This window comes from Bos taurus, chromosome X (genome assembly GCF_002263795.3).
Source record: "Bos taurus isolate L1 Dominette 01449 registration number 42190680 breed Hereford chromosome X, ARS-UCD2.0, whole genome shotgun sequence".
NCBI lineage: Eukaryota > Metazoa > Chordata > Mammalia > Artiodactyla > Bovidae > Bos > Bos taurus.
In genome coordinates, this window is record NC_037357.1 from 85,293,252 (window position 1) to 85,312,016 (window position 18,765).

Consider the following 18,765-nt stretch of genomic DNA (forward strand, 5'->3'; position numbering starts at 1 on the left):
GACAAACACACTATGAAAAAACTCTCCAAACTTCTTTTAGGGACTTTGACACAGAAATCTGCAACAAATTATTAGTGATATAGAATCCAGAAAGGTATAAAAACAATTATACCATCACCAAGTAGGGTTTATTCCAGTTATGCAAGATTAGTTAAAAAATCAATATTCAATCAATGTAAACTAAACTATGATATCCACAGGCTATAGAAGAAAAATCATATGTTCATATCAAGTAATGTAGAAAAAGCACCTGACAAAATTCACCATTCATTCATGATAAAAACTCTCAGAAAATTAGGAATAGAAGGGTATCTGCTCAACTTGACAAAAAAAGCATCTACAAAAACAAATACACAGCAACTAACAGTTTTCTTAATGGTGAAAGATGGAATGTTTCCCCCTAATATAGGGAACACGGGAAGGATGTCTGCTCAGGCCACTCTGAAAGTTCTCATCTGCACAATAAGGCAAAAAAAGGAAATAAAAGGCATACTGATTGGAAAGGAAGAAATAAAACTGTCCATATTCATGGACAACATGATTGTCTGTGGAGAAAATCCCAAAGAATCTACCCAAAAAACTGCTAAGACTAAATAATAAGTGGATTCAACAAAGTCAAAGGCTTTCCTCAGCTGCCGCTAAGGTACACGGTCCTTCCAAGGAAGCTAAGGCCCCGCTAGGGTGAGACCCTCACTTCATCTGGGCGACTAGCAGGGTTCCCGGCAGCCCCCACCAGGCACTTGCCTGCACCATACTCGCATGCACCATAGCCTCCTTGGAGCTCGCCTGCATCTACTCGGCCCTCATCCTGCAGGACACAGAGTGTAAGATCAATGCCCTCATTAAAGCAGCCGGTGTAAATGTTGAACCTTTCTGACCAGGCTTGTTTGGAAAGGCTTTGGCCAATGTCAACATCGGGAGCCTCATCTGCAACGTGGGAGCTGGAGGACTTGCCCCAGCAGCTGGTGCTGATCCCGCAGGAGGTCCTGTCCCCTCAGGAGGTCCTGTCCCCTCCACCATTGCTGCCTCAGCTAAGAAGAAAGTAAAAGCAAGGAAAGAAGAATCTGAAGAGTCTAATGATGACATGGGCTTTTGTCTTTTTGACTAAACCTTTTTAGTAACACATTCAATAAAAAGCTGAGCTCTTTGCTGAAAAAAAAAAAAGTCAAAGAATACAAGATCAACACCCAAATTAACTGCATTTCTATATATTAATAAGGAATAAAGAAGGTGAAATTCTAAACACAATATTATTTACAGTCACTCCAAAGAAAATGAAATATGGTATACACTTAACAAAACAGGTACACGATCTGCATGCTGAAAATTCCAAAATGCAATGAAAGAAATCAAAGAATATCTAAATAAATGGAGAGATATATATTGTGTTTATGGGTTAGAAGACTCAGTATAGTATAGATTTCAATTTGCCCCAAATTGATCTATAGTTTCAACACAATTCCTATCAAAATCCCAGCAAGGTTCTTGTAGATAGAGACAGGCTTATTCCAAAATTTATATAGAAAGGCAAAAACCTTGAATGGTTAAAACAGTTTTGAAGAAGAATAAAGAAATACATACCTACAGTAATCAAGATTGTTTGGTGTTGTACAGCAGAAACCAATTCAACATTGTAAAGTGATTATCTTCCAATTAAAAATGAATTTTAAGAAAGACTGCTTGGTATTCACAGAGGGATAGACAGGTATAACAGTAAAACAGAATAGTGAACCTAGAAATAGCCCCCAAACAGCCAAATACAACATGCCCAACTGATTTTGACACAGGTGCAAAAGTAATTCAATGGAGGAAAAAATAGTTATTTTAACAAATTGTGTTTCAGCCATCAGACATTCATAGGCAAAAATATGAACCTCGACCTCAAGTTCACATTTTTTACAAAAATTAATTCAAATTAATCATGGCCTTATATATAAAATATAAAACTCTAATACTTTTATGAGGAAATACAAGAGAAAATTTTGTGGGACCTAGGGCTAGGTGAAATTTTTCTCAGACGTGACACCAATTCATCATACATAAATGCAAACGTTGATAATTTGGACTTCATCAAAATTAAAAGTTTTGACCTTCAAAATCTCTTAAGAGGATGAAAAAACCAGTTACAGACTGGGAAAAATATTTGCAGATCACTTATCTGACAGAGAACTTGTATCTAGAATATATAAGGAATTCTCAAAATGTAATGGGCAGGGCTTCCCTGATGGCTCAGTAGTGAGGAATTCGGTTGCCAATGCAGGAAACACAGGTTCAATCCCTAGTTCAGGAAGATCCCACATGCCAGGGAGCAACTAAGCCCCTGTGCCACAACTATTGAGCTTGTGCTCTAGAGCCTAGAAGCCACAACTACTGAGCTCACGTGCCACAACTTCTGAAGTCTGCATGCCCTGGAGCCCGTGCTCCACAGTAAGGGAAGTCACCACAATGAGAAGCCCCCGCTTGCCACAACTAGAGAAAAGACTGCATAGCAACAAAGACCCAGCAGAGCCAAAAAAAAAAAAAAAAATTAATGTTGTGGGCAAAATACATGAGCAGACATTTCACTAAAGAGGATATACAAATGGCAAATAAGCATATAAAAAGATGTTTAACAACATCAGCTATTGGCGAAATGCAATTTAAAACAAAGAGGTATCACAACACATCTATTAGAATGATGAAAATAAAAACATAGTCAAAAAACAACAACAACAACAACAACAACACATAGTCACTATACCAAATGCAGGCAAAGATGTAGAGAAACTGGATCTCTACATTGCTGGTGGGAATGTGAAATGGTATAGACAGTCTGGAAATTTTTGGCAGTTTCTCATAACACTAAACATACACATACCATCCAACCCAGCAATTGCACTCCTGGGTATTTGTCATGGAGAAGTTAATGTTTACACAAGAAACTCTGCATGAATATTCATCGAAATTTTATTCTTATACACAAAAATCGAAAACAACCCTAATATCCATCCAGGTGAATAGTTAAACTGTAGTACATTCATAGCAATATTACCACTCAGCAATAAAAAGGAATGATCTATTGATATGTGCAACTACTTGGATGAATCACAAAGAAATGATGCTGAATGAAGAAAAGCCAGTAGATGAATCACAAAGAAATGATGCTGAATGAAGAAAAGCCAGTTTCAAAAGGTATGATCCCATTCACATGTGATAAAATTGCACAGTTCTATACATACAGACACAGAAATGAGTGCATTTAAAACTGGTGAAATCTGAGTAAGGACTGTGGCTTGTACTAATGTCAGTATCTTGGTTATGTAAGATATTACCATTGGGGAAAATTGGGTGAAGAGTACTTGAGACTGTTTTGTAATACTTTTTTTTTTTTTTTTTTTTACAGATCCTGTGAATCTATAATTATTTCAAAGTAAGTATAATATTGAGGTAGGGCTTCCCTGGTAGCTCAGCTGGTAAAGAATCTGCCAACAATGCAGGAGACCTGGGTTCCATCCGTGAGTTGGGAAGATCCCGGGAGGAGGGCATGGCAAACCACTCCAGTATTCTTGCCTGGAGAATCCCCACGGACAGAGGAGCTTGGTGGGCTACAGTCCACGGGGTCGCAAAAAGTCGGACACGACTGAGCGACTAAGGACAGCACAGTCCAGCAATACTGAGGTAAATAAAAGGAGGATAATAAATAAATGAGGTAAGTCTGAAGGACCACGAATATTTTAGAATTCACATATTTGCACGTTATGAAATAGAACTACATCTTTAATACTGAAAACAGACAAAATACAAAAAGAGCCCACATTTTTGTTTAGCCTAGAAATGTGAATGAAAACGACAATTATGAGTTCATGGTAAAGAGTTTGCTGCTTAAACATCTGTATGAGTCAGTTTTCCACCAGAGACAGACCCACAAAGACGCATACACAGTCACATTTTTATTCATTCATTGATTAGAAGACATTGGCTTACAAATGTGGGGCAGGCAAGGCAAATCCAAAATCTATAGGGCACGCAATCAGAAAGGAACGACCAGACCCATCCAGATTATCCAGGATAATCTCCCTCACTTTATGTCAACTGATCAGGAGCTTTAATTACTCGAAAATACCTTCAAAGCAACACCTTGGTTAGTGTTTGACTGAATAACTGGGGGCTGTACCCTAACCAAGTTGACTCATCAAAAAGCCATACCTCATAAACCACTTGTGCCTGCAACTGAATAAATTTATTCTGTGAATAGCCACTTCGGCTTGAATATTATTATAGGTGTAATTTAAGCGCAAACGGCTTAAATCAATAGTGACCGACAACAAGTTGCATACAGGAGGGTCCACTTATAGAACTTCAGAGTTGAAAGGGGCCCTGAAAAGCTTAGGTAGTATTTCAACACAACCCAGGCACCTCCCCGTCGTCGGCGTCTCCAGCCCTCAGAGGTGGTGAGGCGCCTCCAGGCTGCAGCGCACCCAGCAGGAGCTGAGAGGAACCCACCTGGAGCCCCGCGCGGCGCGTGCGGGAGCAGCAAGTGGGCGGGGCCTCAAGGCGCGCGGCGGTGGCAAACTGCGCCCGGCCCGCCAGAAGAGCGCGCGGCGGTCAGAGCGGTCGGACAGCAGGGAGCCAGAGACGGGTAGGGCGAGCGCGGCCGGCGGTTGGCTGCGGGTGGGGGGGCGGTTGGAGTGGAACGCGGAGGTTGGGGAGACGGTGGAGAAGGAAGGAAGGGGAAGAGGCGGAGCGTGGGAGCGCACAGTGTCAGGAATACAATAGTGTTCCGCGCCGCTTCAGCCGCTGCCGCCGCCGCCTCCTTCGCTGCCGCCGCCGCCCAACCGCCTGCCCAGCGCTGAGGCCTGACGGGCCGGGCGGGCGGGCGAGGGCCGAGGGCGGGAGCTGAGGCGCGGGGGCCGGCCCCGGCGGATCCGGCGGCGGGGCGGAGGGCGGGGGGTAAGGGAGGAGATTAGGGGGCAGGTGCGAGGGAGGGGAGAGAAGAAAGCGAGCGGTTCAGGGGGCGGTTACCACCTCTACCGGACTCGCCCGGCACGTTGCCGGGCCCTAGTGTGGAGCCGGGAAGGAGCAGCGGTCGCGCCGCGCTAAGGTAGGCGCCTCTGACTGGACGCGGGGCGAGCGGGTTTTGGGGGGCGTCGCGTCGGGTGGGTAGCGGGAGTGGCGGCCTCTGGGGGTGGAAACAGGCGCCACGGAGCGCAACGTCCCAGACCAACCTCGCCGCGCTCCGGGTCGGTCCGGCTCCACACGGCGGTGGCCTCCGGCGTCCCCAGAGCCTTGGAGCCGAGAGCGTGTGTGGGCTGAGGTAAAGTGCCCGGTGGCTCCTCGGCCGGCTCCGGGCAGCGCTGGGTGGCCGGCCCGGGGGCGTGGGTGGTGGGGGCGGCCGGCCGTGTTCGGCTGCGGCTACACTCGGGCAGAAATTGAGCGCCATAACTGTTGCGGCCGTTTCCTCCGGTGCCCCCTCCTGGCGCCCCCTCCCTCCCGGTTTACTGCCTGCTCTCGGGGCTCCCGGGGTCCGACTCGCGTCGTGAGGACCCGCTCTGCGGGCCCCCTGGGGCCGGATGCTCCAGGGAGCGGGGGCGCACCCCGACTGTTTCGCTGTTGAGGGGCGGGAAGAACCGAGTCCCAGAGACTGGGGGCCGGGCGGTGCGGGCGGCGGCGTGGTCCCGCCGTTGGTGAGCCCCGGCGTCCCGCGGGCTGACGAACTTTCCCTCCCCCTCGCGTTATTGTTCCAGAGCTGCCGGTCCCGGGCCGCCGCGACCGGCGAGTGCCGGGCGGTCCGGGGGGGCGGGGGTGGGAAAAACGGGAGGGCTTTCCGAATCTTACGGGAAAATTTTTCCCACAGCTGGGCACGGCAAACTTAACTTTTCTCAGCGATTGAGTTGGTTTTATTCCCCACGCCATGGGGATATCGATTAAAAAAAAAAAAAGTCTGCCTCCAATCTTTTCCTCTCGCTTTTCTCGAGCTACTGCTTCGGTAAAGTCCGGCTTTAAATTGCACGCGGTAACCAACCTGCGTTTATTATTTGTGAGGGGGGAAAGCGGGCGAGGGACCTCGAGTGTGGGACCATAATGGTGGTATGTGAAGGCATGTTTAAAAGTTGGTATCATTGTGTAGCCCTGGGACATATGCAGCTCCTAAGCATTTGGCGAGAAACTTGTTTGGCCGCTTCTCTGACTTTCTGAGATGCAAGGAAATCCATGCTCTCATATTCATGGGGTTGTTTTTGATGTGAGATCCGTTTATCTGTAAAGCTGAGGATGAGATCCCCGTGTCCGCCCCCCCAGCGGGCCTCCTCGCCCCCCCCCCCCGCCCCCGCGCGCGCGCCTGATTGTGTAAGAAATCAAAACCGTGTTGATGGTGATTCCAGTGGCCTGGAGGGAAAGGCGACCTCATTCTCTGATAAAGATAACTGTCTGCTTCTCTCTAAACTGGCAAAGTAATGGAAAATAATTTAGGTAAAGACTGGTTGCACAACATCTTGGCTTAGTTTAAGCAACCCAGAATCCACTTTCCCAGAGTAGTTCTCTTAAATACCTTCCCTGCAGCTATTTCTTGTCAGCCTGGGGGGTGATACTGGGGCCGGGGGAGAAAGGAGTCGGCCTGAACAAAGCATTGTATTTTTATTTAATACTTTCATAATATCTGTAAACAATGGGAATGTGGATCCTAGGCCTCTGTACCCTTTGAATAGTGTAGTTCTCATGCTTTCATAGCATCATGTGGATAAGTGAAATATATGTAGGTTTTTTTTCCCCCTCTTCTGTTTAGCCTAGGAGTAAGGATCCCACCTGCTAACTCAGGAGACTTGGGTTTGATCCCTGGGTCGGGAAGATCCCCTGGAGGAGGGCAGGGCAACCCACTCCGGTATTCTTGCCTGGAGAATCCCATGGACAAGAGGAGCCTGGCGGGCTATGGTCCATAGGGTCGCAAAGAGTCCGACTTGACTTAGCAGGCAAGCATTCTATTTACCTTTATAACGTGTCATTTTCTTTTTCATCTAAAGTGAGCTCTGAATTTAAATACTTGAACTATAAGAGGGTAAAAACTCCAAGGGTGAAAGAATTACATGAGATCTTCTCAGGGTTATTTACCATCACTGACACCTTTTCTTCAACTATGCTCTTCTCTACAGTTTTGTTTGCTAGAGAAGTGCTTGTAACCTAGTCTTGGTGCCTTGACAGAGTTTCTTGCATTCTTTGTCCAGTCATTTCTGAAATATTCAGGGGTCCTTGTCTGGTTCTAGAACCTACACTTTCGTTCTCCTACTTTTCTGAGTCGTGTTTCTGTGAGTTGGTGAATCATGGTCACAGGTAGGGGAAAGTGAAGAAGGGCCTCCCAGTCCTTCCTGAAGTGTTCGTGATTAGTTGGCCGCCAGGAGTGATGTGGAAGCAGCCTGAGGGGCACCTGTGACCCACCTTCTGGCCTGTAGAGAAGGTTCCCAGGAGCAGGACAGATGATGGTTCATGGCTCTCATAGTTGAGTTGTATGGGTTAGCGAAAGTTAAAATATTTAAGAACAAAGGATGTTGAAGGCTGTAGGTTGAATATGAATTTCTTTGGTAATGCTTGTCTTTTTTTCTCCTTTGTCTTCCACCAACTCTATCAACCCATTTCTCCCCTAAGCTACACAAAGCCATTTCTTCTTTCTGCATACTACTTTGAGGTATGGCTGGAACTAAGCAAGTATTTGGGGGGAGGCAAGAGGCAGAAAGCATTGGGTGTTTTTGAAGATAGGGCATTACAGATAGGGCATTACAGAGGGCTTTAATAATCCTTGATCAGGGATACAGAGGTTGAACATTGTGTAGGACATAATGCATCTACCTCCTCATAGAGCTTACACAAAACAGGAGCTGAGGAAGGTAGAGATCATATGCTGGTTTACATTAAGAAAATCTCATCCGAGGATAACTTACTATGATCTTTATTTGTCTCACCTTATAGGTGAGGGTTGAGTGTTGGGTGACACCCATGTGGCACTCTTCTGAAATGGCTAATATGGGGACACTTGAATGATTTACAAGTTTCTACCTGTTGTCCTACTTACAGTGGCTAGGAAAGCTGAAGCATTCTGGTTTGGGGAGTGGGGAAGGTCTAGGACGAGTAGGTAGAAGTGATGAATGAATAAAAGGGTGCTAGCAAGTGGTTGTTACAGACCAAGTAACTACCGCTTTGAGTTTTCTGTTTTCTGGAATCTTTGTGATTCCCCTAGGGTTATTTTTTCTTACTCCCTGTAAGTCTCTCCATAGACAATAGCAGCAAAGCTCTTACCATCTGATCTGTCTCTGTGCTTCTCTTGTGTGGGTGGAACAGTGAGCAAGAAAGTGTGAGGAGAATTTGCCTGGCCCCATAACTGAGCTTGGGGAAGGGAAAGTAAGGACTCAAAGGGTAGCTGACTGAAGAAAGTAGGGTGCCTGGTGTGGGGAATAGTGCTGGAGCTTTGTCCAATAGGATACCTATGTGTTCATTAGTACTCTTCAAGCAATAAATAATTTAATCTCTGTCCCAACCCAGAAGTGGTGGCTGAGCCCTGTTGCCCATGGGATTTTTGTCCTTTGATATTGGCTGACAGGCAAGGAACCATGACTGGAGTGTGTTTTTTGGAACAAGTGACAAGATAATACGAAACCAGCATGGCCAGTACCTTGTGTGTTCAATCTCCTGGGAAAATCTTTTTTTTTTTTTAATTTCAAATTTTCAGAACATTTCATTTTGATATAATTACAGAAAAGTTGCAAAAATAGTACAAAGAACTCCTGTATTCCTTTTGCTCAAACTTACCATTTACTAACAGTTTGCTCCCATTTGCTTTATCATTTGCTCTGTTTTCTTTTATGACCCATTTGAAAGTAACCATTGAGATATTTGTCAAAGGCATCCGCTCATGAGGGTGGCTCGAATGCAGCTGCTGGGTATAGCAGAATATTGGTGAGTGGTCTACCTAAAGTTGTAAAATACACATTTGTAAATAACATGGAATCTCTAATACTAGATATAGAAATCATTATCAATTGTAAAAGTGGTTAAGATAAACTCCCTTTTTGTTGTCATTTTTGTCAAGTTTGTTTTTAGCTATGCCAAACTTTAATATTTTTATGAAAAGTCATTCCACCACTCCCCAACTTTGTACTTATTATATATTCTCCAACATTTTAATTTATTTAGCAAATTTGTTTGCTAGGGGTATAAGACGTGAAAGATATTCATCCCCTTGAAAGCTCAACATCCGGTGGAAAGGTAAGGAAATCTACCATCTCAATCAAGGGGAAGAGTATTCTGCTGAAGGAATTTACATGGCTGATTGGAACATCAGGCTGGTTAAGGATTTGAAGAGTTAAATACCTGGGAGTCGTTTGAGAAGTATGTAAATGTGAAGATTCATTTTTTCTGATGCTTGCTGCTCTTAGTTGACAAGGTTCATGAGTTAGAGAAACCTTTGGTGTCATATACAGCACAGGCTGTAGGGTCATGCCAACTTGGATTTTAATCCATCACTTGATTTTGACCACTTAATTTCACTGTGCCTCGGTTTCTTCATCTGCCAAAACACACTTTTGAGGTAATAATTGCTCTATAAACATTCATCTTCCCTTCCAGAATTGCATTATGGGGGAAATAGCATGAACAGGATTAGGTATTAAGGTGAAATCCAAGGAGGTGTTTCTATTTTTCTACAAATAAATATCTAATTACTAATCGTACTAAATTGCAATGAAGATTACTATAATAGCTATAACAGCAGTGATGATTTGTTAAGCATTTTTTGTGTGCTAAGCATTGTGCTAAGTGCTTATCACAGGGTTTCTTTCTGAGATATGAAGCTCAAAGAGGTGAAGCAATGGTAACTTGCCTAAAGTCAAACAGCAAGTAAGAGGTAGAATCCTTCAGAGAGGGAGATGGAGACCAGCATGGTGCCTTGAATCCTGAAGACTTAGCAGGAAAAAGCAGGGAAAAAGAGAGAAGGGATTGCCAGGCAGAGGGAACAGCAGGTGTTGTAAGGGCACTGAGGTGGGAGAGAGGTGGTAAGGATTCAAAGAGGTTTGACTAGGACCTGGAGAAAGAGATGAGACAGGCAGGGTAAGATTGACAGGGTCTTAGGGGACCTCGTTAAGGAGCTTGTGTTTTACTCCAAGGGCTGTAGGAGGCTGCTAGAAGGTGTTTCTGTGTGTGTGTGTGTGAATCCAGAAAGGCATCTCCTGAGGCCTAAACAAAAGTGGCTTAAGAGAGTCATTTCCCTTTTAGTGTCTCACTTAGTGATCCAATAGAGGCAATGTTTCTGGCCCAAATGTGTAGATCTTAAACAGTTTTTACTGCCCGCCATTAACATGGCTAAAAAGAGTTGCTGTGATGCTGGAAGAAGCTGGTCCTGTGGAATGCTTCTAGGAGGTTTAATTGGGCTCTATTACCTGATGCTTTTTAGGCTGCATTGAGGGAGCTCTTTGAGCTTTCACCAAGCCCTGTCAAATGGGGAAGCAAGTAGAATTGAAAGAAAAAGTAATTCCTAGAAACCTGAGTTCATGTTAGAAATGGAACTGTTGACTATAAGACTTTGGTTTAAATATATCATGATAAAGATGCTTCATTGACTAAATGGAAATTTTTTGTGTTGTGTGTGTGTGTGTTTTAGTGTGTGCCATCTGTGATGGCAGACAGTGCATTTGTGAGAATCCAGGAGGACTCAGGAATTTTTTTGATACTTATATATTTATTCTCATCCAGGTACTGCAGGTTTTTCTGTTTGGAACTATTATGTGCAGAGTAAACTTCATAGGGTAAGATCAGTGTTCTCTTCCCCTTTCCATATGTATTGGACCACAGACATATTTACTTTGGAGTAGCCTATGTCAGTTAACTTTTTTTTGGAGGAGGAGAGGGAGGGTGGTTAGCTGGCAAATGCATGATCTAGGATGGCCTTGCTCATACATCTGGTAGTTGCCAGGCTGGTTGGTCTAGGAGGCCCTAAGCTGGGATGGCTCATCCTCACTCCAAGTGGTCCCTCATCCAGCTGGCTAGTTTGGACTTGTTAACATCATAGTCTCAAAGGCACAAAGAGTAGCAGATGAGAGCAAGCACCAAGGCAAAAGCACTTCTCAAGTATCTTGTCTGTCACATTTGATACTGCCCCATCAGCCAAATCACAGAAGTTCCTTGGCCAAGCCCAGAGTCATTGTGGGAGAGGACCCTCCAAGGCATGGACACAAGGAGATGTGAGAAAATTGGGGACCATTACTGCAGTAATGCATATTAATTATTAATGAATATAATCTGTTTTCCTTTGATAAATCATTTTAAACACTTACTTATAAATGTAGTGTATTCTTTTTTTTTTTTTTTTTTTGCCACACCACACAGCATTGTGAGATCTTAGTTCCCCAAACAGGGATCAAACCTGTGCCCCTGGCGTTAAAAGCACAGAGTCTTAACCACTGAACCACGAGGGAAGTCCCAATGTAGTATATTCTTGAAACTAAATAATATGATTGTGCCATCTCTCTTTTATCAAGTTTGAAGCTGAGTGATGGTTTTTCTGGAAGGAAGCCAGAGGGTGACATTGTGGCTCAAGATATAGTCTCATGAGTGGCTTGTTGCTCACTGATCTTATATGGCTATTATCAAAGGAGCCCCTGGGTTTCCTCAACCTCTGGTTCAAGCTTTAGCACAAAAACTGTAATGTGCTAGACTGCAATAGGTTTTGAGGTCAAGCAAAAAGACAGTTAATTGGGAATCCATCACTACCTGAAAGATGAGAGAAACATTTGCAGCCTTTCTTCATAACCTTTATGTGAGTTACAGTTTTACCTAAGAGAAGAAATCCTTATTTGGGCATTATAATAAGGACAAAGAATTCTGTTGCTGCTGCTGCTGCTGCTGCTAAGTTGCTTCAGTCATGTCCGACTCTGTGCAACCCCATAGACGGCAGCCCATCAGGCTCCACCGTCCCTGGGATTCTCCAGGCAAGAACACTGGAGTGGGTTGCCATTTCCTTCTCCAATGTGTGAAAGTGAAGTCGCTCAGTCTTGTCCGACTTAGCGACCCCACGGACTGCAGCCTACCAGGCTCCTCCGTCCATGGGGTTTTCCAGGCAAGAGTACTGAAGTGTGGTACCATTGCCTTCTGTTAGGTATGTTTTATTTGGTCAGAATTTTAAAATCTCTGTGTGGTTGCAGTGAAGAATCCACTGTTGTGCTACAGAGTTAGTGGCCAGTGATTAGTAATTTGGGGCGTCAGCCGGCCTTTGCTTGTGACGATTTTAGAAGTAATACCTTTTACATACCTGAAATAGGTTTTGCAACCAGCTTGTGGCCTGAAATATATTACATGAAAATTCAACTGGATCCTAGTAAGCACGTGGGGAAAACTGAGTAGAAGGCTTTATTTTGTACATCTTAGAGCTCCAGAAAATTGCCTGGTGATAGAATCTCAGTTTCTTTTTTTTCCTCTTAGGAGAAAAACTAAACATCCCTGATATTTTAAAAGTCAGTGACTTGGAAATAGCCATCAAAATTATAAATGCACATATCATTTGACCCAGCAAACACTTGCAGAAATGAATTCAACAAATACTTGCATATTACTTGGAGTATTGCTTATAATAGCAAAAGAGTGGTTATAGCCTAAGGATCAATCAAGGCTTGATTTCCGCAGTAGAATATTACATTGATATCACGTGATCTTCAAGATGTACAAAATGAAAAAGCAAGAAATAGAGCACTGTATATTGTATACTACCATTTGTGTATAATAGTGGGGCAGTAATACATGCATTTTTGCTTATATAAGCATAAAATATTTCTGAAAGGATATTCAAGACACTGAGCTTTGGGGCACACATGGCTGGGATAGAGGGAGGGAAGGAGACTTCATTGCATAAACTTTTATGTATGCTGCTGCTGCTGCTGCTGCTGCTAAGTCGCTTCAGTCGTGTCCGACTCTGTGCGACCTCATAGAGGGCAGCCCGCCAGGCTTCCCCGTCCCTGGGATTCTGCAGGCAAGAACACTGGAGTGGGTTGCCATTTCCTTCTCCAATGCATAAAAGTGAAAAGTGAAAGTGAAGTCAGTCGGTCGTGTCCGACTCAGCGATCCCATGGACTGCAGCCTACCAGGCTCCTCCGCTCATGGGATTCTCCAGGCAAGAGTACTGGAGTGGGGTGCCATTGCCTTCTCCGACTTTTATGTATACTTTTGGAATTTTAAGCCATGTGAATATATTACCCTATTTTAAAAATGAAGGACATTTATCTAAAAAGAAATGGTGTATGTTTATGGTGATATGAACTTCCATTGACCTGGTCAGAACTATCCTTGGTAAAAAATATATCCAGCCAGTTTTGTTTCCTAGAAATGCCTCAGAATAGCATACTTCTGAATGTTTAACTATAGCCCTACCTTTTCCAGAATGTCATATGAATGGAATAGATGCAATATGTAGCCTTTTTTGGTCTGATTTTACTTGATTCATCTAATAATACTTCTTTCCTTTTTATCATTGAATTGCATTCCATTGTATGGATGTACCACAGTTTGTTCATTCACCTGTTTGAGGACACAACTTGGTTGCTTCCAGGCAATTATGAATAAATCTGAATAAACATTTTGTGTGGATATAAGTTTTCAGTTCACTTGGGTAAATACCTAGGAGTGGGATTGCAGAGTTTTTATAAGAAACTGCCAAACTATCTTCCAAAATGGTTCTCTGTCATTTTGCATTCCCACCAGCCATGAAAATGAGTGTATGTCAAAGTTCATCTTCCTGTGTATGGATGTCCAGTAGTTCCAGAACCATTTGTTGAAAAGACTGTGTTTCTCCATTGAATTGCTTTTGTACTTCTGTCAATGCTTGTGACATATGACAATGCTTGTGTGGGTCTATTTCTGAGGTCTCTATTCTGATGAATTGATCTGTGTGTCTATCACTTTGCCATTACCACACTGTCTTGACTACAATAGATTCATAGGATTCTTGAAATCAGGTAATATGAATACTGTTATTTTTTCTTCTTTATCAGAGTTGTAGTGGTGAGAGAGGACATCCTTAATTTGATCCAATCTTCGAAAGTATTCCATCTCTCACTGTTAAGTATGATGTTAGCTGCAGGGTTTTTTTTTTTTTTAACTCTCTTGTGCTGAAAAGGGCTTCCCAGGTGGTACTAGTGGCAAAGAACCCACCTGCCATTGCAGAGATGGAAGAGATGTGAGTTCAGTCCCTAGGTCGGGAAGATCCCCAGGAGGAGGACATGGCAACCCACTCCAGTGTTCTTGTCTGGAAAATCACATGGACAGAGGAGCCTGGCGGGCTACAATCCTTGGGGTCACAAAGAGTTGGACATGACTGAAGAGACTTAGCATGCACACACACTGAAAAGATTTAATATAGGCCTAAGGGTGCTATCTTTAGAAGGCCTGCTTGAAAGATTGACCCTTGACTGGTATCTGGGAAATTGGCTTTTCAAACATTTTTCTAATTAACATTTTTAAAAATTTTATTTGGTTGTACCAGGTCTTGGTTGTGGCATGCACAGTCTTTGATCTTTGTTGCAGTGTGTGAATTCTTTAGTTGCAGCATGTGGGATCTAGTTCCCTGACCAGGGATCAAACCCAGGCCCCCTGCATTGGCAGTGTGGAGTCTGAGCCACTGGACCACCAGGGAAGTCCCTCATTTTTGAAACATTTTGAAAAGAAAATATTATATTCTACATTCATTTATTCCTTTCCCAGTGCTTTTCATTTCTTTATGCTAATCCAAGTTCCTACCTTATTCATAATCTTTCTGCCTGAAGAATGTTCCTTTAACATCAACTTTTATGCTAGATATACTGTCAGTAAATATTTTGTTTCTGTTTGAGAAAGTCTTTTTTTCCCTCACTTTTGAAGGACATTTTCATGGGATGTGGAATTTTCATGGAATGTTGACACTTTTTTCCTCTCTCCATTGTTGCCTTGCTTGCGTGGTTTCTGATAAGTCTGCTGTAATTCTTTCTTGTTCTTCCATAGTTAATTTGTCTTTTTGCCTCTGGTTCCCTTTAATCACTTTGTATTTGCTTAGGTGTGGCTTTCTTTTTTTCATATTTATGCTGCTTGGTATTCTCTGAGCTTCTTGTATCTGTGGTTTGCTGTCTGTCACTAATTTTGAAAGTTCTCAGCCATTATTTCTTCAAATAATTATTGTGCCCAGTTCTCTATTTTTTCTTCCTTCTGGGGTTCCAATTACAAGTATGTTATTCTGTTTGATATTGCCCCACAGTTCTTGAATGCTGTGTTCTATTTTTTTCTCTTTTGTCTCTTTTCATTTTTATTGACCTGATCAGTAAACTTGATCTGTATGTTCACTTATTCTTTCTTTGTCTGTGTCAGTTCTGCTGTTGAGCATGGTGTGTTTTTTACTGTTTTCATATTGAGCATTTCCATTTGATTCTTTATCACAGTTAACACCTCTTTGGTGAAATTATCCATCTGCTCTTGCATATTGTCTACCTTTTCCTTTAAGAGTTTTTAGCATAGTAAACATAATTCTTACAGATTTCATTTCTGATAGCCCCAATTTCTGTGTCATACTGAGTCTGGACCTGATGGTTGTTTTGGCATTTGGAATATCTTCCTGCCTTTTATTATACCTCGTAAATAAGCTGAAAGCTGAACATGGGTAGGAGAACACAAGTTTTCTTCTGCTAGGCCTTTAGTGTGGGGATTTAAATTAGTCAGGAGTTGGCCTATGTTCCATCTTTGTTTTTGCTATGGGCACCAGAGATTTCTGATTCTTCTAGTGATTGATACCTTCTTTTTGACTCCTGCTTAGCTTTGGGTTTTTCCTTGTGCTGTTTCCCAAGAGGAAAGAGGTCTCTTATAGCCCTCCCAGTTGTATTCCACCATTGCTAACCCAGTAGCTGGTTTGCCAGGTGGTGGTTGGTGGGGGAGGAGTTCTCTGATGATTTGAATAACTCTCAGGCAGGTGCTGGAACTGCCTTTAGTGTGTCTTGAGTGTGTCCTTCATAAAATTTCCTGCCCCGCTTCCAGGGGTGGAGCTTCTTTTTCTTTTACCTCTGTTCCTTCTCCCAGCTGCAATGAGTATCCACCAGTATCCTCAAGCCAGAGATTTTAAGTCCACCCCTCAAACCCCTGCAAATTAAGCCTTTTGTTCTGTGTGATAGATAAAGGAAAGGGGTCTGAGTGGATTTCACAGTGAGTGCTGTTTTCCTCAGCCAACCAGCACCTTGGTGGAAGCTTTGACATTTTTCCTAATCCCTGTAGGAACCTTGTGGGATTCCTTTTGGTAAAACTTGAGGATGGGAAACCCCACCCCCACAATGTGGAGCCCAGGAACTTCATACTCTCATGATGTTTCCATACTCTGGTCTCCAGTAATTTGTCAGAATCTCTAGTTTAATCTTCCTCCCAGCTTACACATTCAGATCCTGTGTCTACCTGCAGGCACCAATCGCTTCAGATAGTGGGATGGTGGTTTGCCCTGTGACTTCATTTCTCTGATAGGGCCATTGGACATATCAAGAGGAGTCATTGATTTTCAGTGGATCTAGCTTCTTTCTTGTTGTAAAAGTGGAAATGATGGCCTCCCAATACTTTACATGACCGAACTGACACTTAAGTCCTCAAAGAAAGTTTTAATTTACATAAATGTCTAGTATGCAGCCCACAGAAACTTAGTGCAGGTTAGTTTTTTCCCCCTATTTTTATTTTTCTCATACCCTTGAATTTTATAGTTGTATGGTTAGGGAGCCAGGAATAATTGATTCTGGTTTGGCTTCTGCCTATTTTAGACTTTAAAAACCTCTGTACCACTGGTGGTATGTTAAATGTTTGTCTTGCTCTCTTTCAAAATTCTGTGTGTGCCTTTGTAATTATTGAGTATGTTGTTAGCAGTCAATAATAATTTGCTTCATTCAAAATTAGAGCATGGTTTAGCCTTTCTAGATTATAGGGTTTGTTGGTGACCATGTGTTTGTCATTTTTATTCTCCACATTTCCAGGTGCAGTTCAGTTCAGCTAATATTTGAGTGCCCACTGTGTTATGAGTGAGGCACTAAGTGTTAAGTAGAATACAAGCCTAACCTGGTAAATAGAGTAACCAAGGGGTGCCTGAAGGCAATGGAAGCCCCATGGATGGAAATATATTGTAACTTGGGAATCATCTCCATTTTAATTGAGAAGGATTTTTAAAATTCTTTTTAAATTTTTGTTTTTAATTATACTAGTGATGCATGAATGCATTCTAGTAAAAACTGAAAAGTTGTAGAAAGAGCCATGGTTGTCCATGACATCCTTATGACACTCATTCCATCACGTTCTCCTTCCCAGAGTTAATTTTGGTTACATACTTTTGTTTTCGTCTGCAAATTGCTATATTAAATATATCATCTAATAAGTTTTTTGCTGCTGCTGCTGCTAAGTCACATCAGTCGTGTCTGACTCTGTGTGACCCCATAGATGGTACCCAACAGGCTCCTCTGTCCCTGGGATTCTCCAGGCAAGAATACTAGAGTGGGTTGCCATTTCCTTCTCCAATGCATGAAAGTGAAAAGTGAAAGTGAAGTTGCTTAGTCATGTCCAACTCTTAGCGACCCCACGGACTGCAGCCTACCAGGCTCCTCCATCCATGGGATTCTCCAGGCAAGAGTACTGGAGTGGGTTGCCATTGCCTTCTCCAATAAGTTTACTGAAATACTTTTAATATTTTTTGGCCGCATCACATAGCATTTGGGCTCTTAGTTCCCCAACCAGGGATCGAACCCATGCCCCCTGCAGTGGAAGCACAGAGTCTTAACTTGGACTTCCTTCAGGGAAGTCCTGTGAAATACTTTTATTTTTAATGAAATAAGCATCCAAATTCATTTAACTTTTAAGGAATGTTTATTAGAGGTAACTGTCATCATTCCAATTGGATGTGTGGCCTAATCATGGTTCTTTGCTTCACATTATAATTTAACTCTTCTAATTTTTAAACCTGAAGACTAGTGTTGGTGATACATTGAACTGTAGAAGGTTATTGTGAGTAAATGAGAAATACAGAAATTAGTACTGACCAAAAAGATGATGACCTGTTGCCTTTTTCTTTATCTTACGGTATATATGACTTTTGGGGGGATGTGTATAGTTGTGTGGATTTTGACACATGTATATAGATCAGTGTAACCACTGTCAAAATCAAAGTACAAAACAATTCCATCACTTCAGGAAATTCCTTTGTGCTACCTCTTTCAGTCACATTCTGTTCCCACCCCAACTCCTGGCAGCTACTGATCTGTGCTCTATCATACTCTAGTTTTGTCACTCTGATGTAACATAAATGGAGTCAGACTATATGTAATCTTTTGAATCTAATTTTTTTTCACTCAGCATAATGCTTTTGAGATTCATCCAAGTTGTGTGTTTCAAATGGCTTGTTCTTTTTTATTATTGAGTAATCTTCTATTATATGAATGTACCACATTTTGGTTGTTTCCAGTTTTGGGTGATTATAAGTAGAGCTGCTATAAAAGTTCACATGCAAGTGTTTGTGTGCCCATAAATTTGCATTTTTTCTAGGGTAAATACCTGAGCGTGAGATTGCTAGAATTACACTGCCATTCATGGTAAAACTAGTTAGCTAAAGTTTGAATGCTAGAATGGATAGAATAGCGAAGAGCCAAGTTGTTTAAATCTTGCTTTTGCCTTTTTCTAGCTATGCAACCTCGAGTGAGTTTAACCTCTTTGTGCCACAGTTTCTTTATTTGTATAGTTTTAATTGAGTTGTTTTTTTTTCCTCGCCTCTCCACATGGCTT

At 42.6% G+C, this 18,765-nt stretch overlaps 2 protein-coding genes across 4 annotated transcripts in view; both read left to right on the plus strand.

Annotated features, from left to right (window-relative positions):
* Positions 1 to 423: 423 nt before the first annotated feature.
* On the plus strand, positions 424 to 1,520 carry LOC100140878 (large ribosomal subunit protein P1). The gene is made up of 3 exons (XM_059883835.1): positions 424 to 467; positions 712 to 835; positions 896 to 1,520. The coding sequence occupies exons 1-3, from the start codon at positions 424 to 426 to the stop codon at positions 1,106 to 1,108; spliced, it is 381 nt and encodes a 126-aa protein (XP_059739818.1). The 3' UTR covers positions 1,109 to 1,520.
* A 3,045-nt stretch (positions 1,521 to 4,565) lies between these two features.
* The window catches only part of JADE3 (jade family PHD finger 3), a 138,782-nt gene continuing 124,582 nt past the window's right edge, over positions 4,566 to 18,765 (plus strand). Inside the window, exon 1 of one of the 3 annotated variants that reach the window (NM_001304988.1) lies at positions 4,566 to 4,618. The gene's annotated coding sequence lies outside the window, so the exon portion shown is untranslated. Of the gene's footprint in view, positions 5,081 to 5,106; positions 5,294 to 18,765 lie in introns of those variants that run through there. The other 2 variants (XM_005228098.5, XM_024987822.2) reach the window with 2 other exon arrangements.

What these genes read in the sequence shown, in the direction of transcription:
- LOC100140878 (XM_059883835.1), top strand. Translation starts at nt 424, where the DNA reads ATGTCTGCTCAGGCCACTCTGAAAGTTCTCATCTGCACAATAAG. An exon ending in GTTCTCATCTGCACAATAAG is followed by an intron (nt 468 to 711) that starts GCAAAAAAAGGA and finishes CTGGGCGACTAG; the next exon opens with CAGGGTTCCCGGCAGCCCCC. An exon ending in ACACAGAGTGTAAGATCAAT is followed by an intron (nt 836 to 895) that starts GCCCTCATTAAA and finishes TTGTTTGGAAAG; the next exon opens with GCTTTGGCCAATGTCAACAT.